Source organism: Pipistrellus hanaki (genome assembly GCF_964339955.1).
Source record: "Pipistrellus hanaki genome assembly, chromosome: 1".
Lineage (NCBI taxonomy): Eukaryota > Metazoa > Chordata > Mammalia > Chiroptera > Vespertilionidae > Pipistrellus > Pipistrellus hanaki.
Window position 1 is genome coordinate 49506741 of NC_140503.1, and position 24084 is coordinate 49530824.

The window sequence follows — 24084 nt, forward strand, 5'->3', positions numbered from 1 at the left end:
TGTGATAGCCTGAGTCTCTACAGATTATCTCAGCTCCATACAAAAAAGACACCCTCTTTCACCTGCCATGTTTCCCTGTTGAAACTGCTGACCTTATTGCAGTTTAGAATGTCTGGGAGAGACCCAGGTGTGGTGCCAGTTTAATTTTCCTCACAGTGAAATCCCTGCAAACATGCCTCAACGCCAGCTCCCTGCCCTGCGATGAACACACCTTGATAACTCAAGCTTTGATGCAATGTCTGAAGATGACACAGACACGATGGGCTCAAAGGAGAGTCATTGTATTCAGTTGCCTGTGCGCGTGTCCTCCGGGAAGCAGCACATGAAGGCCACTGGCAAGGAGGCCAGGATTTGCACATAAGCAAAATGAGGTGGAAAAATAAACACCACCTCAAAGCAATGAAAATTCCATCAGTTTCGCTTTTCTCCCTCAAACTAAACCGTATCTCCAACGAATCTAAGATAGGCAAATCAAACAAGAGGCTTCTTATTTTGGTAACTGCCTCGGTTATAATAACCTCAAACAGACTCTTTCCCAGACTCTTTTTTTTTTTTTTTTAAATATATTTTATTGATTTTTTACAGAGATGAAGGGAGAGAGATAGAGAGTTAGAAACATCGATGAGAGAGAGTCATCGATCAGCTGCCTCTTGCACACCCCCTACTGGGGATATGCCCGCAACCAAGGTACACGCCCTTGACTGGAATCGAACCAGGGACCCTTCAGTCCCCAAGCCAACACTCTATCCATTGAGCCAAACCGGTCTCAGCTCTTTCCCAGACTCTTGTTGTTATCACAAACAAACCCATCTTTCACTTCTTGTCATTAGCGATTACCCTGCCATAACTGAACATCAGTGAGTCACTATGAGGCTTAGTGAGGGAGGGCCGACCAGCGCTGAGCTGTCACTGTGACCGTCACACAATGCACACACCGTATGGGGAGTTCTTTCTTCATCATCTCTGACCTATGCATGGCAGGGACTCTAAACGAAGCCATACTCTGTAATTCCCCTCGTTCCCTAACGATGGCATGTTATTTCAGAGCATTTTCCCCTTCAAAACTTTGCTTTTTCTCTTCTTCAACAGCCAACATGAGACCCCACCAGCAGACTTCAACATAATTTAGGAGAATCTATTTATAGGAGCCAAGAATTCAATTAGGAGAAAAATTATCTCGCCAGGGTTCTGGGCAATTCAGTCAATTAACCCTCTCACAACTGTGCTAAGAAAAGAACCGAATGTCTAACAAAAGGCTTCCCAGCCAGAGGCACAGGCGAGGGCAGGGTGAGAGATTCCAGAAACCTGGGTGTTTCCTGCCATGTTGTGCCATTCGCAAAACCACCCTCCAGGCACAGCAAGAGGGTGCAGATCTCTGCACTGCAGGGGCCTCCAGAACTGTACCACACAAGTCTCACCGAGTGCAACAGCGCTGAAACAATGACCTCAACAACGTTTAAGTTTATAGCCTTAATGTAGTCAACAGCAGCACTGCTGACCTTACTCTGGGAGTAAGCTCTCTTTCCAGGATGCAAGTCCCACTCCGTAACGAATAGGAAGCAAGACCATTGGCACTGGGGTGGGAGACCTTGTGCCCTGTTATCTGTTCCCAAGCCACCTTTTCCTGCCCATCCTGACACCCACTGCGGCTGACCCGCCAGCGGGGCGGCCTCACCTGTGTGGCCTCCTCCACGCTCTCCCTCAGGGCCTGCAGCTCGGCGTCGTACTGCTCCTTCAGCTTCTCCATCTCCTGGTCGTGACTGGAGACCTCTTCTTTCAGGGCTCCCTTCAGGGCGGTGAGCTCCCGCTCCCGCTTCCTCAGGAGGTCTTCCTGCTCCTCTTTGGCGATGAGCAGGTCTTGAAGGTCCTGCTTTGCCTGTAGGAGCTCCTGAAGAGAGGAAACGTGGACAGGATGAGGTGAGGATGAGCCACTATGTTCAGCTTCTCTCCTCCAGCTCGGCCACTCAGAGGAGCGGCCACCATCCCACTGTCCCTCCACACTCCCCTTCCTCACACCGCACACCGACTGGCCCTCCTCCCCACTTCCTTCCACTCCTCAGAGGCCATCATTCCCCCTTGATCTAGTGAAAGCTCAGCTTTCTTGAGATTTGAGGCACAAGGGAAACGGACTTCATTGTCATTGCTTTGAGGGGATGTCTGACTTTTCCATTTCACTCATGTCTGAGCCATGGTCCGTGGCCCTTGCTAATGGCTTGCTGCCCTCACGGACTTCACACCCCACTGGAACCCTTAACCCACAATCCCAGTCCTGCCCCAGTCTCCTTCCCCCTGAGCAGGGCAAAGGACTCAAGTTTCTCTAAGCTGCTCAGGGTTCCTTCAGGAGTCACCAAACTGGGGCAACAAGTTCCACTACAAATCGCATTACTGACACCCAAGTGTGTCCTGCCAAAAGCTCAGCAGCCATTCCTTCTGCATTGCCATCTTCACCCCAGACCTGCTCAGCGCTCCTCAAGCTCAGAACCCACCCCCTCCTGCAGGCTCCCTTCCTTCAGCCACAGCGGGGCTTGGGAATGACCACCTCAGCTTCCGCTCGCCCCCGTTCTTGAACTTCAAGCTTCTCCCCAACACAAAGCCCTTCACAGTGAGCTGGCCCTTGCTAGCCGGCTCCAAGTCCTTACTCTCTCAGCTGTCCCTCCCCAACCTGCCATCATTTTGTTCCTTTCTGTTTCTGGGCATCTATGTCCTTTCCCTCAGGGCACAAGAATCTTCTGAGTCAAGGGCAAAGAAACGAAAACAAAAATGTAAGTTTTTTACACCAAATATTTACACTAATTTTTTTTTCTTCTTTTAGTTTTAGAAAGAGAATGGAGAGGGAGAGGGAGGGAAGAGAGAGAGAGAAAGAGAGAGAGAGAGACATCCATGTGAGAGTGAAACCAATCAGTTGCCTCCTGCACGCACTCTGACAAAGACTGAACCAGCAACCTGGGCATGTGTCCTGATGGGGAATTGAACCATGACCTCTCAGGGTATGGGACACCACTTCAACCAACTGAGCCACACCAGCCAGGGCTATCACCAAACTTTTTAAAAGTATAATTTCTGTTCACTGCCTCTACTTCTTGACCACCTGCTACTGATCACTCCTTAATCTCTTGCTATGGCTTTTTTATGGCTTTTGTTCCTACTCTACTCAGACTGCCCCACAAGAGACCTCTTCATCACCACATCCAATGGCCCCCTCTCAGTCCTCACTTTTCTTGTCCTTCTTTGATCCTCCCCACCTGTCTCCTTAAAATTTTGTATGCCTTGCAATTCAAAGACACTATACTCTCCTGTTTTCTTCCCTCAGGTCATTTTTTCTGTGACAATCTTTTCTGGCTATTCTCTCCCTCTTCCCCAAAGCTAAGATGATCCCCAAGAATGCACCTTTGCATTTTTTCTTTTTCTTTTTCTTCTTTCTTTTTGGCAAGTTCATCTACTTTTCTCCAACTATTAAGTCTATGTAAATACCTCCCAAAGCTTTACCTCCAATTCTTAATCTAAATTCAGATCTGTACTTTTATTAACCTGCTAGATTATCCCAAGGGCACCTGAGATTCAATAGGTTTGTGTTTTTTATCATATTCCTTCCTTTCCATTTCCTTTGCTCATTATTCTTGTGAAGGCACCACCTGCTCAGAAGCTTGGCAGCAAGCTGACCAACCTCATCCTTGTCCCTCATAAATAGTTAGTTCTGTAATATCTTTGATCCTTCCCCTCACCTCCCTGATTTAGACTCTCATTACCTCCTACCCAGGTGGTTTGCAATAGCCACCCCACTGCTCCCCACATCCAGTCTCTCACCTGTGGCCTCCATGACATTAGCCACAAGGCTTCCTCTTTCTGAAATGCCCCTCTCAGTCCCACCTTCCTCTGCCTTTCAGAAAAATCTCTGAAGACTCATACAATATTGACCTCCTCCAAGAAGTCTTCCTGCAGTGCACTCCCTGAATAGCCATCTCACTTTGGCTGTACTTACCACAGCACTTAACACTTTTACTTTGCGGTCCACATATTTATTAATATTTTCTTATCTCCTGTTAGACATTCAGCAACTGATTTACTATATCTTAGATACATGGATCAATGATATCAAGAATGTGTTTGTTCTGGATATTAAAAAAAAAAAAATATATATATATATATATATATATATATATATATATATATACACACACACACACACACACACACACACACACACACACAGTACAGCCGGAGTCTAGAGATACCAGAATGGTTGGTACTGGGGCCCTGAGACTTCAGAGAAAAGCTACTTTCCATTCAAGAAGTGTCACTGATGAGGAGGTAAAAATACTGCCAATGGAATCTCTTTCCTTTTCTTTAGGGCATGCACATCCATTGAACCAAGGGAACCTCTGCTAAGGGGAACCCCTTTGCGTTTGCTTCCTGCTGCTCTAAAACCCTACATCCTCTGCCAACGACACACATCTTGGCTAACTCGCCAAGTCTCAGGGTAGAGCTGCATTGCACAGAGCAAGATGTAGCCCTTCAGGAATTTAGCTATAGGCACTGATAAGCTCAGATGAAACATCAAGAGATTCATCCAGAGCTAAGGTAACTCTGGCTCTTCCAAAGCACCAAACACAGAGCAGAAGCAAATCTTATGAAAATATAAGCTGTCCTGGTCCTGACATTTATCAAAGGGCAAGTCCTGCTGCTGCCATCGTCCACCCCTCCTCAGGGAGCAGCAGAGACCTCGCCATCACTGTTGCTGTTGGCTCCGGTCTTCCTGGAGCTTTTTGCCAAGGGTGTCTGCACCCTAGTTCCTGTGAATCTAACCCCTGTTTCCTGCTCTCACTCTCACACGTTTCTCAATTGTTTTCGAGATAAGGCAGTTCCTCTTCCCACACTTATCTTTTCCAGGATGTATCTGTGTTTTTGAGTTGCCTTTTGTGCCCTGCTGCCAATGCATGCTAAGAACCTCGGCTTCATGGTCTATGCTGCTATTTGCGCCTGGCTGCTGCTGAAGTGGACTGTGCTGCACGAAGCCAGTCAGATTACACCTCACCAGGACACTTAGAGCACTTGACGTTTTCCAGGGCAGAGACCAAAGAGAACAGGAGATTCCAAAAACATCACTTCATCGCCTCAGTGGCTTGACTGACAATTCTACCAAGCCAAAGAATGGAGAGATAAGATGTAAACTTCAAAACATAAGTCAATACCCATTAGAACTGAATATGCTTCTCTACAGACTCCAACCAAAGAAAACAAGGGAAGACACTGGCCATTCAGAATCAGTGCATTCTAAACCTAGGTCAGGTGCACATAGCAAAGCAGCCAGGAGATGAAAACCAGACATAGATATGTGTGTGTGCAGGTGCAGTAGGCTATAAAAGTTGGCTGTGTGTAGTACTTATTTCATAACTACAGGCCCAGTGCACAAAATTCATGCACTTGGGGGAGCAGGCCTAAGCCAGGAGTCGGACACCCTTAGTGCTGCTGCGGAGGTGGGAGAGACCAGTTATTCCACCATTCAGTTGATTTGCATATTAGCCTTTTATTATATAGGATAAGACTTGTGCTAAACATTTCCAAACTAAAGCAAAGAAACAATGCACTTCCAAAAAGACAAGAAGGAATAAAAATTGAGAGAAAAAGGAAGTTTACTCTGGGACTGGCTGTCCTGACCACAGGTGCACGAAAACACACACACCAGAATGCCCAATGCAGCAACTTACTTGCCCTCGGCAGGCTCTATCTCACACACCACATTCATAGGGATCCCATGTCAAAATGAGAGAAGTACTGATCTACATTAAAAAAAAAAAAAAAAACCCTCTTCTACATAAAGCTTCCCAAAGGTTCTATAAGATCCCTATCTCTGGCCCATGTTCAATTAAAGGGTGAGTAAATGGTTTTCTATCAAGACTGTAGCTGACAGAAAATTATGCAATTTTTTCCAGAACGATAGGCCTATAAAATGTAACAGGGTTGGTGAGAAACATGAATTTTTTTCAGTTGTTTTATTAAAATTCCTATAATGTTCAGTAATATTTCTGAGAACAGTCTATCCCCAGATCAATACAATTTCATAACCAGCACATTTTACTGGTACGTAAAGGATTGCGTGTTGGCAAAGGCTGGGATGAAACAGGCGGCTGCTGGAGGGAGGCCCAGCTGTCAGCACCGCCGGCTCCCATCAAAGATGATGGTCAGTAATTAGAAAATTCCACTGCCCTGGCACTCGGAAAGACGGCGCATGTGTACCCATTTCCCCCAGAATGGAGGAAAACACATTTTTTGGACAAAGAAGTGGCTGAAAATTTGTTCTATGATCATTGTTTTGTAACTTGAGTTAAAAACAAAATTTCAAAACTATCAGTAGTTTAAGAATAAAAAAGTTAAAAAAAAAAAAAAAAAAAAAAGTCATCCTATTGTTGGCCCACTGTAAGGCTTATCCAGAGAAAACAGGATTATTTTCCTCTTTCTTTCTTCCTTTAAAAAAAACTAATAGCTACTGTATTCTTCCTTAATGTTACTTCACTGGTTCCACATCGGGGCCCAGTGTTACTGAACAAAATGGAAAGCCGTATTAGAAGAGATTTCATGCAAGTTCTTGGTGCACTGGGCATCTCAGGAAACACAAGGCCCTCGGCCTCGTTCAAACACCCAATACCACAATGTGTTTCATGTTCATGGTGCTTAAGAGTCTGTTCTAAGCCAAATGCCATGGGAAACTTGGCCCCGACTGTCATCTGTTGTCAGATTCCCCAGGCCACTTCTGATTAAGAGATGAAGAAGATACTGAAAGTGACAAGGAGATGGGGTCTATTTTGTGATCATGTTTGAAAATGTCACTGGCAAGTCCAAGGAAACTCATTTAAACAGTGAGGATGGTTTTCCAGGGGAAAGAGCCCCCCTTGGCGTTCAGAAGCCAACTGTGCCCTTACTAATTGTGCAGAAGGGCTGCCGTGGAGGATATATCTCCCATCACAGGAAAGACGCAACCAGAAAGCCAGCGACGTCAGGAACATTTTTAAGAGATGTGCTGTTTCCCTTTCCCGTTCTCTCATTGTCGGCCCTTCCTGAAAACACGTCACCACACAGAGGCGCATGGCCTCCCCCTGGTTACCACCGCAGACTCACCGGTAAGCTATTTAGTTAAAAATTGTCATTAAGATGTTAATTCAATCATATTCCTTGATAAAGAGGCAAGGAAGCAGATGGCTCATTTCAAAAAGATTCCTTTTTTTAAATGGTAACATTTTTAAAAATATGTTTTTATTGATTTTAGAGAGGAAGGGAGAGGGAGAGAGAGATAGAAACATCAATGATGAGAATCATTGATTGGCTGCCTCCTGCACGCCCCATACTGGGATCGAGCCCACAACCCGGGCATATGCCCTGACCGGGAATTGAACCTGGTTCATCGATCAACGCTCAACCACTGAGCCATGCTGGCGAGGCTAAAATGGTAACATTTTAAAAATAATTCTGATACTGAAATCACTTTTTTCATTTGCTTTGTTGCTTGGCATGAAATGGGGGGAGATGCAAAAATGAAATGGTATTGACTTAGCTGTCTAAGAGAAATAGATACAAAAATAGCACAAGGTCAAATGTGCTAAAATAAAGAATTTAAAAGGATAGAGGGTATTATGAAAAAGGGAAAATAACAATTATAGGTTTCAGTTACTAGGAAAATTCAGCAACTTAAGGGACTTCCCTATAGCTAAGATAACATCTTTCCCTTTTCAAATCAGTCAAGTGTCCACACAGGAATCATGAAATAAGGCAAAGTCTTGCCCTCTATTAAAATTTGTTTTCAATGCTACATTTTTATTGAAAGCCAGAAACTGTACAATGACATCATTTCTGGGAAATTATCCTTAGGATATTTTTTCAAAAACTATAAGGATACATGTAAAAAAAAATGTTCACCATATTTTCTCATAATTAAAAAATAAATAATATAACCATAGGAGAATAATTAAATACATTGTGGTTTATCTCCTTAAAAATGAAATATAAAGACTATAAAGTATAACAAGGGAAAATGTTTCTGACATTGACCTTTAAGAGCAGATACCAAAACGATAGGGGCACTAAAACTGTCCCCACAGTGTAGGCAGATGGATAAAACCCACCAACGGATAGGGAGGCAAACAGAAAACGTAGAAATAAAAATCGTCGTTAAGATGTTAGGAAAATAATTGTTTTTACACCAACCCACCCACCCCCACTTTAAAATTTCATTTTGTGCTTTTAATAATATTTCAGTGATAAATTCACAAATTCTCAAAGCTGCATGCTAATACCCTTGTCTTTGTAACTCTGAACCCTGAGAAAAAGGGCCATGATTAGCAGTATAATACCGTGAATATGGTGGTTTTTTAAGAAAACCTTCGATAGAAAGAGAAATACCAGGTGATAGGAAAGAAGACTAACACCTTCTCAGGAGAAAAGGTGTAAACAGAAAGAGAGAGAGATGGTGGTGTGGGGAGAAGGGAAATGACTCCCGGCTGTAACCACGTGAAAAACGCATTCGTGAGAACCCTGTGCGGTGTGGTCAGGGCGCTCAGCGCTGCCAAGTCATGGGGAAGAGGGAGGCTTACTTCTAAAGGGCAGGACCTAAAATCCTTCCGGGGAATTACTTCAAAACCAAACAAGGAAGAGGGAGAAAACAATTGACAGAGGAGACTTAAGAAACTTAAAGAGCCAGCAGCTTTTCAACCCTAAGAAACGGTCAAAGAAAGACTCAGCCCTTAGGGGGAAAGCAATAGAAAATAAAAATTCAGGACCAACAAGGCATCTTTCTAATTTCTTTTTTTTTTTTCTTTTTTTTTTGCTTTGTTCTAAATTGTGTTATTTTTTTTAACTGTTCCTACAAAACAAAGATTATTATGGAAATAAATTTCAAAACTATGCCAAAAATGTAGATGATTATGTTATAGCAAGTATCAAAATACCTAAACGGCACTTGTACATGTTTGTGACTCTCAATTAGATTCATTTCCCCCAAAAAAAGGTAGATGTAGATGTTTAAAACCTATTCTTGCTCTCTAATTACTTTTATGTGTTTCTAACACCTCAACAAGATGGTAATCCAATTCAGGGGAAAAAATAATAATTGTCTTTGTAAAATCTCATAATAATTAACAAATACTAGGCAGTTGATCTTATCCACTTGCTCACTGATTGGTAAGAGCTAAATATTTAAAAAGGGGTATACTAATATGGGCAGAGGCCAGATGGGCAGCCTCTGTCCCTGCAAACAGATTCATTCATTCGCTCATTCATCCATCCACTTACTAACTCATAATTGATCCATCCAACCAACCCCCAAATATTTACTGATTGCTGTATGTCCCAAGCACTGGGATAAAATGCTGAGTCAGCTATCACCAACTCTGCCCTCCCGGAGCTTCCAGTCTTGTGGGGCCTTAAACAAAAACTTAACCTGTTTTGCATGGGCATTAATATATAATATTTTCAATGCTTCCCATTAAATAGCATTACTTACAATGTATGTTTGCCCAAAGTTTAATCTAAATCTATTAGTGTAGAGATCTAAATACAGATTTGCTAGAATACAGGGGACAGTGGGACGCCATAATGGACACCATAAGGAAATAATCACACAAATCAGAGGGGCATCGGACTAATCTCATGAGAAGATGGATGGGAGGAGAAAAGCAGGCCGTAGGGAATGAGGGGGCAGGGTGCTATCCTGGATAAATGAAAACAGTGAAAGCAACGCGGGATTCTTGATTGGGTCCTGGCTGGGAGGTGGGGGGATTACAACCATAAACTATACCTGGAGGACAAGTGGAAAATTTTGAATTAGGGCCCAGGTATTAGAATTCTTGTTATATTATATATACATTATAGGAATTACTAAAATTTTTAGGTGTTATAATAGTACTGTGGTTGTAAGAAAATTCCATCATTTTCAAAGATATATGCTTGAGAATTTAGGCATGAGGCACGGAGTTATCTATAATTTGCTTTGAAATGGTTCAGCAAAGATGGGTAACTTGATGTATGAAAAAAAAATAGAAGAATGAATGGATAGACAGATGAATAAGTGGAGTTAATATCACAAAATATTGGCAACTGTTGGATCTGGGTTGGAGCTCTGTGGAAGTTACTGCAGTACTCTGTCTACTTTCCTGTAGGCTGGAAGTTTTCCTAAGGCAATGTTTAAAAATTATTACATATGATGCTCTGACAGAATCTCACCACAGGCACAGGTGTAGTAAATGCACAAAACAGAGTACGGCTCAGGGTGGTACTCAGTCCCCATCTCACGCTCTTCAGGCAGATGGGGTCTCTCTTGTCACCTGACCCCACAGGCCCCTTACCTCAATCAGAGCCCCCTTCTCCCTGTCCTCGGACCGTTTGGCGCTGTCCAGTTCGTCATGCATTTCCGAGAGCTGGTCCTGGAGATCCCTGATTTCCGTCTGGTGCTGTTCCCGTTCCATCTTTACCTGAAACAGCCTGTCAGAAAGGAGTCCCTCAGTGAGACCTCGGGCTCTGCTGATGTTCATCCCATCTGACTGCAGCCCTCCAGAGGGTCAAGCAGAGTCATCGAAAGCCCCAAGCAGCCTCCCACTCTACCTCCCCCCCACCCAGGACTGTAGACCAGAAGAGTCCGCAAATTATGACCTAGGGGCCCATCTGGCCCACTGCCCATTTTTGTAAATAAAGTTTTATTGGAATACAGCCATGCTCATTCTTTTATGTATTGCTTACAGCCATTTGCACAATACAATGGCAGAATTGAGTGGTTCCAACAAAGACCATATGGCCCATAAACTATAAAGTATTTACTATTTGACAAAAGTTTGCCAACCTCTGCTCTAAATCAAATTCACAACGATTCTACCTTGTTATTCTGTAAAGTCTTTACTACCACCTAAACTTTCTGATTGTTTTCTTACCAACTTCTTTTCTAAAATTAACCTCTAAGAATGTTTTAAAAGCAACAACTACACCATCAAAATTGCCAAGGCAATTAAAGGCTTTTACTACATAATGTCCTATTTTTCTCAAATTTCCCTCCAGATTTCACTCCTGCTCTAACCTTCACTTAAAGTTTCCATCACGTTCACAGGGCTTCTTAGCACTGCACCCTTTCCGACCTTAATTTCAGATCTCTTGTGCACAGATTTAAAAACACGGCCACAATGACCCGGCCCTCGGGCTTGACTTTCCATCTCTGCAGACGCAACAGAAATATTAGCCCAGGCCACACAGTCCAGCACCCGCCAGGATAGAATCCACAAACCGGGAGATAATGGAGGTCTGGTGACGACATGCTCTTTGGAGACTGGGCCCAGGACCCTTGACATCTCAGTCCTTAGATATCACCACTCCGCATTCTCACTTACCTACAGAGCCCCTCTAAGGGCTGAACCTGTGCAAGACATCCTTTAAGGTGTACGAATAATTTTAAAGTTGTTAACCTATCTGCTCACCAGGGAGAAAAGGAAGAGGGAGCAGCCGCTGTAAATATTTGGAAGACCTGGTAGTAGTAAACGGACAGAAAGGTTCTGGCCACATCAGGGGAAGAACCAGGAAGGACAGGCGCTCGGCCCAGGACTTACTCCTCCAGGCTTTTTCGGAGCTCCCCCTCACTCTCTTCCAGCCGCCGCTGCAGCACCGAGTTCTCTTTCTCCTTGTGGTCGTGTTGGCTCTGGAGCTCTTCTAGGTTGGCTTTCATCCTCTCTCTCTCTTCTTTGATGTTCTGTTGATTCTAATAGGAATGCACGTGATTTTAGAGTACCTCCGCCGTACATTTATGTTATGCTGAAACTTTACAAGACATCCTCCTAAACTCTGGTGGACTCCATGTCTTTTTACTTAACAGTATTAATTATTAGTGATATCATGATGTATTAATCAGACTATTTAATTAAGGCATAGTTGTGTGTAACTAGAAACAATATTACATATTTAATGAATTGTAATACTTTTAAAAGAGAAACAAACACAGCTCAACTTCATTGTACTATTTCAATTACTCAGTGCCAATGTTTTTTGTTTGTTTTTTTTGAGTGCCAATAGTTTATAAGCACTTAGTTGCCTATTGGCCTGACTGAAACCAACAGTGTTTCTTTTACTCTGTCAAAGAAAACAGTCTCTATATGCTTTGGGTTGTTTGTTGTTGTTGCTGTTGTCGTTTTTTTAGTTCTTTGGTCAGTTGGAGCCAAATATATAGGAATTTACTTCTGTGATGAGAGGAATGTTTCTTTTTGTGAGGGAATATTGGCTTTCAATTCACTTGGGCATCCAAGGTACTTAAAAAATTCTTTGCCAATCAAGAAGGAAATAAAAATAAATAAATAACTGAGGAAAGATCAGATACCTTGACTTCCAGTTGAAGCTGTCTCTGAAGTTCAGCCACTTCTGTGGTCAACTTGGTTTTCTGTTCCAACAGATCTTTGACTTCAGATGAAGAGTTAGAAGCCTACAGTTAATTGCAAAGACACATGCATTGAAATGTTCAAGGTGATTTTTTATTTTAATTCTCTTTCCCCCAAAATATAATCAGAGCAATAATTCTAAAGTCTTAAGATTCCAATGTGGATCCCTACAGAGAAGGGACTCAAGTAAACCTTCTAGGTGACTGGTATGCCCTGTATCTTGATCTGGGTGGTGCTTGCATTTGAACTATGCAGTTAAGATTTGTGCAATTTACTATAAGTTATACCCAATAAAACAATATTAGAAGATAAAAATAAGTTTTTGTGAAGATTTACCTATTGCATAAAGTAATACCCAAAGCCCATGTCTATGTTCCCAAGATGCTCTGTATAAAAATCTATTACAAACTTTACATTAGATTGGGAATTATTGCTCCATAACCACCAATGATATTTTTATCCCTCACTCCTGTATATGCCTGGATACAAGCAGTAAATAACTGTATGCTGGCTAAATTGGCTGTCTTCTTTTAGATGTCACATTTCCATAATGGAGAGAGACAGAATGAAGAGGGATCTGATTAAAGAGAGTCTACTAGGAAGCATCCCTGATTGAGTATGAACACTAATGGATCTCGTTTTTTTCTTCCATGGATGTAATAATAGGATGATGTTCTCAAAAGGATTTGGCTAAAAAGCTAGAGCAGAGTGGTTAGAAAACTACATGGCAGAGAAGGGGGATAAAAGCAGGAATCAAAGCTGGAAAAGGCAGTGGCTTGGCCCTCATGCAACTGAATCCAGGTGTGAGTTGTGCCTGATGAACCTGGATGAGGCATTTCCTCACGTACCCCTGTGAAATGAACCAGAGCCCCCAGCCAACAAAAACACAGGACTCCCAATTCTCTCAGACAAAATGAGAACAATCCATTTTAGAAATCTGAACCTGATCCATGAGGGAACTTGCACACGCTCCTTCCCAAACAAAACGCCTGCCTGCTTTGCTGCCATTTCCCAATGTGGTCTCAGTCCACATTCCCTCACAGAAAATCATTTAACTGGCCTTTGCCAGAGAATAATCAGATTCAGAAAATAAAAGGGAGGTTGAGGGAGCAGGAAAACATGGGCAATTAAGCCGTCAGGGCACTGTGATCAGAGCCAGAAGTCTAAGGGCCTCAGTTCACCTTCTCATCACCTCGCACTTGATTCCCAGTGCTTCTTAACTGGTCTCCCCTCCTCTGATCTCACCTCTTTCAGAAAGCAACAACAGGAATGAATTCTTAGGAATATGGCACTATTCATTCCTGCTTAAAGCCCATCAGCGGTGGCCCATCACCTTCAGTCTGAAATGGAAACTTCTCATGCGATTTCTGAGGTCTTTCCTACCTGGTGCTTCATCCCCACGTGCTCTCTGCTCCGGCTACACATCACCTCCATCCCCTAACCATAGCTAATACATTTTGTATTTGCTTGTGCCATTCCCTCTACCTACAACGCCCTGCCTCCCCTCCTTTCAGAGAATTCTATAATCTTCTGAGACACCATTAGTGTTCATGACTCCAGAAAGGCTTCCCTGATACCCCTAGTCTGTGAATCACAATGACAATCTTAACATCAAGACCAAAGCATGTTTAAAAAAAAAAAAAAAAGACCAAAGGATCGAGTCCCCCATTTATATTCAGATAAATGAAAAGCAAGAGTCAGAGTGATAATTTAGATGTAAGACTTTTAGCAAAAAAATCCTAAGCTCATTTTAAGAACTACGTAGCACTCTTGAAGCAAAGTGTATAATCTAAAAATTCCCCAGTGGGAACAGTTAATATATTTGTATTATAATAAATGTTATACACAGGGGTGGGCAAAAGTGGGTTTACAGTTGTGAATATACAACAGTTTATTCTTATATTATTATTATTTGTTTTATACAAACAACTGTAAACTGACTTTTGCCTACCCCTGTGTGTATATGTGTATGTTTATGTGTATGTATGTACATATACATGTGTATATGTATGTGTGTATATATCCATACACACATACATACACGCATACATACACATATGCATACATATCTCTATTTGATGGAGAGCAGCAGTCATGGATTAACTGAGTGCTAGGGGAACACTGAGAAGTAGAGAAAAGGGTAGTAGTTGATGCCTAAAAATGTCCTCTATCCATTTTTTCAACATTGAAAAGAAGCTATAGACAAATTTCCTGTTACCTGCCTCTGGGTACCCTCTCTTTCCTGCCTTTACAGAATTCCCCTGGGAGGAGAAAGTAAAGATGCACAAGCAAGAAATGGGTCCCAACACACGGTGGTGTAGGAAGGAGGAGCAAGTGATCAGTAGTCTCCCTTAAATGCCACTTCCTTTCAGGATACACGGTGTGTGCGACATACAGCAGATGTTCATCAATTATGAGACGAATCCTTTTTTAACAAAAGCAACTCCAGCCGAGACCGGTTTGGCTCAATGGATAGAGCGTCGGCTTGGGAACTGAAAGGTCCCGGGTTCGATTCCGGTCAAGGGCATGTACCTTGGTTGCGGGCATATTTCCAGTAGGGGGTGTGCAAGAGGCAGCTGACCGATGACACTCTCTCATCGATGTTTCTAACTCTCTATCTCTCTCCCTTCTTCTCTGTACAAAATCAATAAAATATATTAAAAAAAAAAAAAAAAAAAAAAAACCCAACTCCAAGTCCCAACTCGAATTCAGTACCATCCGTTAAACAGACAGTTTTTTAAGAGTGTGGCACCACTCCACCCCTTCCTTTCCCTTCCACCGATGCTGGTTGGCTTCATCTGTCTCTAAGTCCCTGGTTTTTTGTTCTTATTCTCTTATTTCTTACTCTCTGAAGTTCCAAAGTTTAGGGCCAAGCCAGTTCACATCAACCTTCCAAATGTGCCTATGAAATCTATCCATTAATTTGCTTAGTTCTTTCTATTCTTATTTCCTCTTTCTAAATTTGTTTCATCCTATTGTGTTTTTTTAATAAAATATCTTAAAAACCTTTCTGAAAAAGAGAGGCAGAGTATAAATTCATAACATGTAAAATCTCAGGAAACTTCCCATTCGGTGCCAAAACCAATTGTACAGACTGAACAAACAGCCACAACCCATGTTAAGTGCCCTCTGCAAGATACAAAACTTCAGCTTACTTGGTGATTTCCTTGTGTACTCCCCGCTGCTCGAGACTTTAAAGTCTGGATTTTCTCAAAGACCAGGTTGACTTTCCTTTTAGTAGCATCATCATTATCGGTGCTTCTGGAAAAGAGGCAAAGGAAAAACCAGAGTGAGGAGCAACCACTGGTCCTAGAATATTTTATGGGCCCTGACACACAGACAACCCCTTTAAGAAGACAAATTGTAAGAGGCATATTTTTTTTTAATTTATTCTTATTATTATTATTATTATTTACAAAACCAGTGTTGAAAGAGCAGGGTGGATGGTGTATTTTTTTCATCAAATAAAATGTCCTATGTTACCAATTTGAGACAAAGGTTCCAATTTTCAAATGTGAAAGAGACATAGCAACATTCTAAATAAGCTTGGAGAACACATCCAGTGAAAATGTAGTAATTTGCTGTTTGATTCAAACAAATTATATTCATTCCAACAGGGATTTCCCCTCGGTGTGGGTCTCACACACACATTTTTGCTTTTAAATGTTATGCTTAAGAATGATCTGCAGTGATCTGAACTTGGTTAGCCTATGTCTAAAAAAACAAATCCCCAAGCCCAGACTGTCAACACAGCAGCTCTCTGTCTAGACTTTGACAGGTAATGATTGGCTGAAGTCTTATTAACCTCAATCACATCTTCTATCACAAATACCTAACAATTGGGGGGGGGGGAATAGTTTTTTAATAAGTTTCCTTAAATAGGTGCCTCCCACTAACGTCTGTTTCAAATCATGAATCAAAAAAATAAATAAGAAGAATTTAGAGAATTTTAAAAATCCAAGTTCTTCCACTTTAACCATAACATGGGAAAACCCTTCACAGAAGTACTAAGACCCTGTTTCCCCGAAAATAAGACAGTGTCTTATATTAATTTTTTTCTCCCAAAGTTGAGCTAGGTCTTATTTTCGGAGGATGTCTTATTTTCAGGGAAACACGGGTAACTAGTTCTCAGCTAGAACAATAAAAGTACCTCTTTGGTTACTGTTCTTTTTTTATTTCCAAAAGAGCCCTTATCTTATAGTTTGAACCTGACCACTCTGTCAGGTCTACTATTACTGACAAATAATTGTAAGGCTCAACAAAAAAAACACACAGTGTTTTGATACCAGTGAGTATTTGCCACGTGACTTCCAGTCATGTCAGACTGTAACGCTTTTTCTCTTTTTAATCACATCTGATGAGAGAACTGAAACAGGAACCTGGAATTCCTGACCTAGAATTCCAGCGCCCTCAGTATCTCAGTAAAGACTGAAACCAGATTATGCACACTCAACTTCCAAGATAAGCGTGTGGCAAGCACTGCTGTTAAGTGACTCATATGTGCTTTCAAAATGCTGGAAGCAGGGGCTCCTGGCCAATGTCAACTCTGGGGAGGGAAGGAGGTGTTTTTATTTGTAACTTCTAATAAGGGGTGATTGGAACTAAGGTTCAAGACTGGACAACAGACATCCTTCCTATCTTTTGTTTTTAACAACAAATGCATTAGAGTCATATTTTAAAATACATTCACTTTTAATTTTTAAAGTACATTATCATTCCCTGTACTCCTCTCGCCTGCTCTTCACTCTCCCCCACCCAAGATTTAAATGCTGTTGTGAGAACTCCGGTCACTGGATCTTAACCCTCCCGTGGCTCACACAGGGCGGTGAGGGAGGGCAGAGCACAAGGTCTCAGAAAAGGAAGTGAAGAGCCCCCCAGAAATGACAATAGGAAAAGCACTGACCCTTCCTTGAGGTAATTGTAGAGGATTTGCTTGGCCGTCTCCTCGTTGGTTTGCTGGGTGAGCTCCTGCTGGCCTTTTAACAGGTCCGGCGTGGCCTGGAACAGAGGGCGGCGTAAGATCGCTGGAGACTGGAGATGGTGTTTCCAGGCAGGAGGCGAAACCCCGACGCAGGAGCTCCTCCCAAACACATCCCAAAAGTGATTCCTTGGGTAAGGATCCTCATTACAACGGGCGCTACCACGTGGTTAGCAGCTCTGTAACCTGGAGCAAGCTACTCCAGTCCTCACCTCCATTTTCTCACCTGGGAATTGAGGTTAATAGGACTGAGCTTCACAGGGTTGGTGCCCATCCTCTAACAAAAAGTGCCTGACACTTACTAACCTTATTATCCTTTTTATCATCAGCATTGATGTTTTTATGGGGTCTCGCAAAACACTAAATGTACCACTTAATTCCATCTCGCCGAAGCCGGTCTGGCTCAGCGGTAGAGCGTTGGTCTGTGGACTGAAAGGTCCCAGGTTCGATTCCGGGCAAGGGCATGTACATTGGTTGCGGGCACATCCCCGGTAGAGGGTGTGCAAGAGGCAGCTGGTTGATGTTTCTCTCTCATTGACGTTTCTAGCTCTCTAACTCTCTCCCTTCCTCTCTGTAAAAAATCAATAAAATATATATATATTTTTTAAATCCATCTCTAGGGTTAAGCTTAAATTAGGATTAACCTACTTTCTCAGGCCAGACATCAGCCGTCACTCGAGTTCATGAGGGTCATTGACACATCTACACAAACCTGAGCCCCGAACCTTTGTGTGGAAACACGTTCTGCACGCTCCCCGGTGGCACATCTATACAAAAAGTAAAGTCGGGCCTCTCTAGGGTGCTTGACAAATTACTTTTATAAACTAGACCCCTGTGGAAATCTAACTGTACTTGGATTAATTTAGAAAACCATACCATCAGCAGTAGGACATATATTTAGGAAAAACTTTTTTAAAAATCCATGTGTGCCCTGGCCCGTGTGGCTCAGTTGATTGCACTCAAAGGTTGCCTGTCCGATTTCCAGATAGAGCACATGGCCAGGTTTCCTGTCACATCGATGTTTCTCTCTCTCGCCCTCTCCCTTTCTCTCTCTAAAAAAATCAATAGAAAATCTTTAAAAACAAAACAAACAAACAAACTATGTGCAATCACCCACTCCAGATGCAGGTATATATTGCTATAACCTCCCGTAGCATGAGACTGCAGGAATTAGAAAGCGGGAGGGGGGGTAGGGGGGAGGGGAGCGACACCCCAGTATTACCTGGGTATTTGAAGTGGAAGCAAATGTCTTCACAGAAACCTTCTTGGCACCGGAGTCAGGCGAAGCCGCCCGCCCGCGGTTCTGTAACATCAGCGTGGCCGTGGCCGTTTTGATCTCCTCCTCCTTTTTCTGTGCCGGGAGGGAGGATGATGCACGCGTTGCCGTTGCACTTTCCTGACCACCGCCTTTGCTTTCCAGAGCTCTCCCCTCTCCGCCGTGCTGGGGCGGCCTGGGGAGGGCCCCCTGCGGCTGGGCGGGGGCTGGGTGGTGCCCTGCACCCTGCTTCCCGCGGTGCCCGGGGGCCTGCGGCCGCTGCGGGCACACCTGCGAGGGCCGCAGGAGGTGCTCGCTGGACTTGCCCAGGTTCCTGCTGAACTCGGACAGGTACTCGGAGCTCCCCTGCAGGCCGAAGGGGAAGGCGCTGTCCACGCTGCGGGACCGCTTCCTGTCCTCGGGGTGGATCCTGCTGCGCCTCCCGGGCCGCCCCCTCCTCTGCAGCCCGGGCCTCTGGTCAAACTTCTCGATCAGCTGGTCCACGCAGGGCATCGATCCTGTGTCGATATCCCGCCCCGTGCCTGGCAAGAAGGGGATGTACCTCCGGTTTTCGTGGCGGTTCACGTGGTCGGCGTGCAGCGCGCCCTCCTGGTCGTCCAGCAGGAAGCGGTACAGGGAGCTGGCCGAGGTGGGCGTCGTGGAGGCGGAGGAGGAGGACCGCCGGGAGGAGCGGGCTCCCTCCAGGACGGCACCTGCAGAATCTTGGCGCCGGAAGGGGAGCACGTCGGGCCTGGTTTTCTTGGCTTCGGAGGAGGCGTGGGGGTGCGGGCCCAAGGCAGGGAGGGGCCTCCCGCCCGGCGAGGGGGCCTCCTCCGCCTCCGCAGGCCCCTGCTTGGCGCAGCTCTGCACGTTCACGCACACCGAGGTCTGCTTCTTGGGGTCCTCGATGACCACTGAGCTGCACACGCGGATGGCCGTCACGTTGGGCTTGGCCAGCTCGTCCAGAGGAGGAGGGCTGGCGGGCTGGGAGCGGCTGGGTTTGGAGCAGTAAGTCCAGCCCTTCTTGCCGTTGGGCCCTTCTTCGGGGAGGGTTTTTAGCCATTGACCCTGAGGCGGCTGGTGATGATGGTGCAAGTTCAGCTCATGCTTCTCAGGGTCGTAGGGCTGCAACAGCTCCGGGTGCCTCTGGAAGTTCAGCACCTGGGACGGCTTCCCGGGCCCCTCTTTGCCTTCCAGAGCCCCATGCTTGCCCTCAAAGAGAGAGGGTGGTTGCTTCGGGGGTCTCCCTGAGCTGGGCGGGGCATACGGGTTTTCTGGAAATGGCAGGTCCTCGGCACTGTCCTCCTCTAGCCCGGCCCCGTTGCTGGGATGCACAGGCAGGTCGTTTATCCCGGGAGGTGGAAAGGACGGCCCGTTCTCCGGAAAAGGTGTGCCCGGCAGGCAGCGCTCTGTGTTGTTCAGGACGATGTAGGGGTGGCCGTCGATGCCCTGCACCCGGATACTGACCCCGTAGGAGCCTGCCTTAGGGTGCTGGGAATTCCTCAGCTTTTTGGTCTCGTCGCTGGCGAGGCGCAGGTGGACCCCGTATTCCTGCTGCACGTGTTGGTATTCACCAAAGTACAGCTCCATGGCTCACTGCTCCCGCTAACCAGGGAGAGACGGGGTAAAAGAGGACATTACGTTAGAATGAATGGAGATTATGTGGGGAAGCTTCAAAGTTCAAAGAAAACAGAACACCTTAAACAGCAAGGAAACTTTCAGAGCCAAATGCTTGCCCAAGCAGGCCTTTCTGGAGGCCCCTGGGCTCACGTGACCATGGGGTTTGTCAACACAGGCCTTAAGCCCTGGCCTCCGGGGGGATGACTTGGTGCAATGATCTGAAGCCTTTGGCATAACTTCATGATTCTGTTTCTAGATGACCGGCTGTTCTGGTTGCTTCATCTTTCTTTCCCTTAACTGGTTTCCTCACACTTCATGCTATTTAATTTTAACAAGTAGGGATATTCCAGTTACCAGCATGTGAAAACAAGGTATTTTTCCATGAACTTAATTAATAGTGTTCTGATGCTCACCACTTTCCTTTCTTCCTATACTGTTAGTTTTCTGTCAAAACAACCCTTTCCGCCTTTTCAATGCATAATACGCTTTGAAAGCTTTATCGCTATTTATTTGGATACTAGAGGCCCATGCGTGAAAATTCATGCACTGGAGGGGGGTGGGGAAGTCCCTCGGTCTAGCCTGCTCCCTCTCACAGTCCAGGAGCCCTCAGGGGCAGGAGGCGACCCAGGGATCAGGGGAAGATGATGCCCCCATCACACCTCTACTGCTGCCACTGCTGGCAGTGCAAGCCTTGGCCGGCCCTGGTTACCTGAGCCTCAGGCAGCCCTGAGCAGCTGGCCAGCTGCCACCTGAGACTTGCCTGCACTTCGGGACGGCCCTGAGTGACTGGGGGCCTAAGGGGACTGGGGGACTCCGGAGGCAGGTGCGTAGAGTGGCCGGATCTGCCTGAGGGTGGGCCCAACCATGCCACTAGCCTGCTGCCCCAGTGCAGCTGAGCGGACTGGGCGCCGCCATCTTTGAGGGCATGGCATGTCAATTAGTATATTCCCTCCTTATTGGCTTGAGCACTGCCATATTTGTGAGGGTGTGACAGTCAATTAGCATATTCTCTCTTTATTAGATAGGATACTGTTTGAAACATTTGAAACTTTGAGGAATCAGTTGCTTGTGAGTCCAACAGTGAGAGTAAATGATTAAAAACAATTTTAATTATTTTTTTTCTTACTAAAAATGATTGAGTAGCATATTTCTCTGGAAAGTGTCATTTAAAAAAAACTGAAGACTCAAGAGCTCTTTATTTTGGGAAAGGTCCTAATGCCAAGAACCACTGCCTTCACCTATCTGGTGTGTGGCCACCTTTGCCAGAGGCAAACTTTGACTTTTCTAGACTTAGTAAGTCACTGCTATTTTTACTTGTCTTGTTTTCTGTATGTCTATCCTTAGATCCTTTCATCCTCACAACTATTAGATACTTACTAATCTTTAGTTCTATGAAATGTCCTTGTATTATTTCTATGATGATGTTCAGAGAACCATTTATTTTGTTTTTATCTTTGTATCTAATATATTAGTCATTAGACTGAATTTAAACTTTTGCATTTCTATCTCATCTACTTTTCAACTCCAATTTTTGTTCTACTTTTGGAGAAATATATATTCAACTGTGTTTTCTTTAATTCAAGTATTTAATGTTATTTCCACTATCACTAATTCTCTTTCATGAGTACTATTCTCATGTTCGACATTACATCGCTTCTCTCTTTCTGCTGTAACTCTTTTCAAAACACACATTTCCTGCTATCTGCACCATCTCCACTTCTAAAAAGTTTCTCTTTTCTGGTTTGTTTTGGTCCATGTCTTTCGTGTTGAGGCCTCCCTAATATGACTCAGATCCTTAGCCGCTGGTCCTATTTAAGAGCAAGTACTAAAAGCAGATTGGAGGCTCTATATGCATGGAGGAGGTGTGCATGGTGAGCTTCAAGTAATGTAAGCAAAAGGTGCCAGGCTGTTCACTGAGGGGCCCATACATTTCAGTATCTGGGCATTTTTTCCCAGAACTGTTCAATTTCCCATCCCTTGTTGGGGGTACACAGGCCTAGCTGCTGGCATAATGGAACAGGGCAGGAGACAAGCATAGAGGTCACAGCTCTCGGTCCTGTTTTCAGTCACTCACAACCCCCTTTCAAAATTATTCCAGTTCAGTGCGGCCAGGCCAGGAGCAGCGGCTGCCAGGCTGGGAGTGGCCAGGCCCGGAGCAGCAGCTGCCAGGCTGGGAGCGGCCAGGCCCGGAGCAGCGGCTGCCAGGCTGGGAGCGGCCAGGCCCGGAGCAGCTGGGTCTGGTGCGGCCAGGCCCGGAGCAGTGGCTGCCAGGCTGGGAGCAGCCAGGCCCGGAGCAGCAGCTGCCGGGCTGGGAGCGGCCAGGCCCGGAGCGGCCGGGACCGGAGCGGCCGGGCCCAGAGCAGCCGGGTCGGGTGCGGCCAGGCCTGTAGCAGCAACAGCCAAGTCCAGAGCAACTAGGTCGGGAGTGGCAGTGACCAGACCCGGAGCAGCTGGTTGTGGAACGAACCAGAGCAACAGAGGCCAGGCCCAAAACAGCTCGCTCCTCGCCTGTCCCTGCCCACAGCTGCCTCTCAGACATGGCTGGAAACTTTTGCAGGAACTTGAGGGTCTGCTGAATCAAGTGATGAAGGCTTAGATCTGGATGTGTTGAGTTAGTATAGCGCTGGGGTGTTGATCTGTGAGTGCCTTGGGTGGGGCCTGGATGAGGCTGGTTGACCTATTTGGAAATGTCTTTTGTGTGAAGTGTATCATTGGGCATGTGGAGGTATTATTGATATGAGAAAATGCTAAGTAACAGATTTACTATCTGAAAAGGGATTTACTATCGGGGAAAGGGAGGGAGGAAGAGACTGAACATAAACTGTGCACCTATGGATGAGGACAATGGGGGATGGGGAGGGGGCAGAGGGTGGGGTGGGAACCTGGTGGAGGGGGGAAGAAATGAGGAACCTTTGTAACAATATGAACAATAAAGATTGATTTGAAAAAAAAAAAAAAATTATTCCAGTTCAGTTTCTCCAAAGAACAGACCTCCAGCCTGCTCTGGGGTGGGAGGAGGTGGGGAAGGTGGAAGCCAGACATCTAGGGTAGAAAAGAGGCGCTACTCCAGTTCTCCTGTCTCTGAAGTTCCTGAGTGTTGGCCACTTCCCCTGCCTTCTACAGTAGCAGGTGCCTTCCCTTCACCGCCTCTCAGCGGTTCTGCAGGCCAAGGCCCTCACCTCTCCACTGCAGCCCTGTGGGCGGAGGCATCTGTCACTCCGCTGGTCACCCACCACTCCTCCGCGTGCCTCCCAGCTCTCCTCTGCTAAGGCTCCACCGCCATTCTTTGTCTTTGTGGGTTTAGCTTTTATCCCTTTACTATCTTTTGAGTGGGAGATTTGAAAAGGAGAGAGCTACCATTTAGCTTGACCAGGCGAATCATGTTTATGACACACTTCGATGCTAGAGCAAGAGCAGCGGGGGTGCCTTGGACGGACGAAGCAATGCATGACGGACCAAACAACGGACTGGCGTGTCCTGATCCCTTTTCCCAGCCACGTGGGCATGTTTCCTTCTGGGTCTCCAGAAGTGTTTGCATTCATTGAAGTTTACCAAAAAAAATATTCTTTAACAGAAGAGCGTCCATACAAACAAGTGTATTTCCCTGTGATGTCTTTTTATATTGATATAATATTTACTAAATGAGGTCATTTTACTCACCAATAATCTCCTCTTATGGTGGGGCTGACTTTTCTATGAAAATAGTTCTTCTACTATTTATTAATAAAATTCTTTTCTAGGGTTTTATAGTCCTTTTCATTAGCTGCTGCTGCTACTACGGTCAACACTAATTGCATCTCAATCTTTGAATAAGGCCAGTGTGGCTTACTGCAATC

At 45.0% G+C, this 24084-nt stretch overlaps 1 protein-coding gene across 2 annotated transcripts in view; it reads right to left on the reverse strand.

Annotated features, from left to right (window-relative positions):
* The window catches only part of CGNL1 (cingulin like 1), a 526252-nt gene that overhangs the window by 72942 nt on the left and 429226 nt on the right, over window positions 1–24084 (reverse strand). For both annotated transcript variants that reach the window (XM_084875683.1, XM_084875684.1), the window contains exons 2-8: window positions 18596–20233; window positions 17299–17393; window positions 15551–15656; window positions 12338–12439; window positions 11577–11725; window positions 10332–10467; window positions 1676–1888 (exon numbers count right to left, since the gene is read on the reverse strand). In XM_084875683.1, the coding sequence (XP_084731809.1) occupies window positions 1676–1888; window positions 10332–10467; window positions 11577–11725; window positions 12338–12439; window positions 15551–15656; window positions 17299–17393; window positions 18596–20218 (2424 nt within the window). In that variant the 5' untranslated portion in view covers window positions 20219–20233. The remainder of the gene's footprint in view (window positions 1–1675; window positions 1889–10331; window positions 10468–11576; window positions 11726–12337; window positions 12440–15550; window positions 15657–17298; window positions 17394–18595; window positions 20234–24084) is intronic.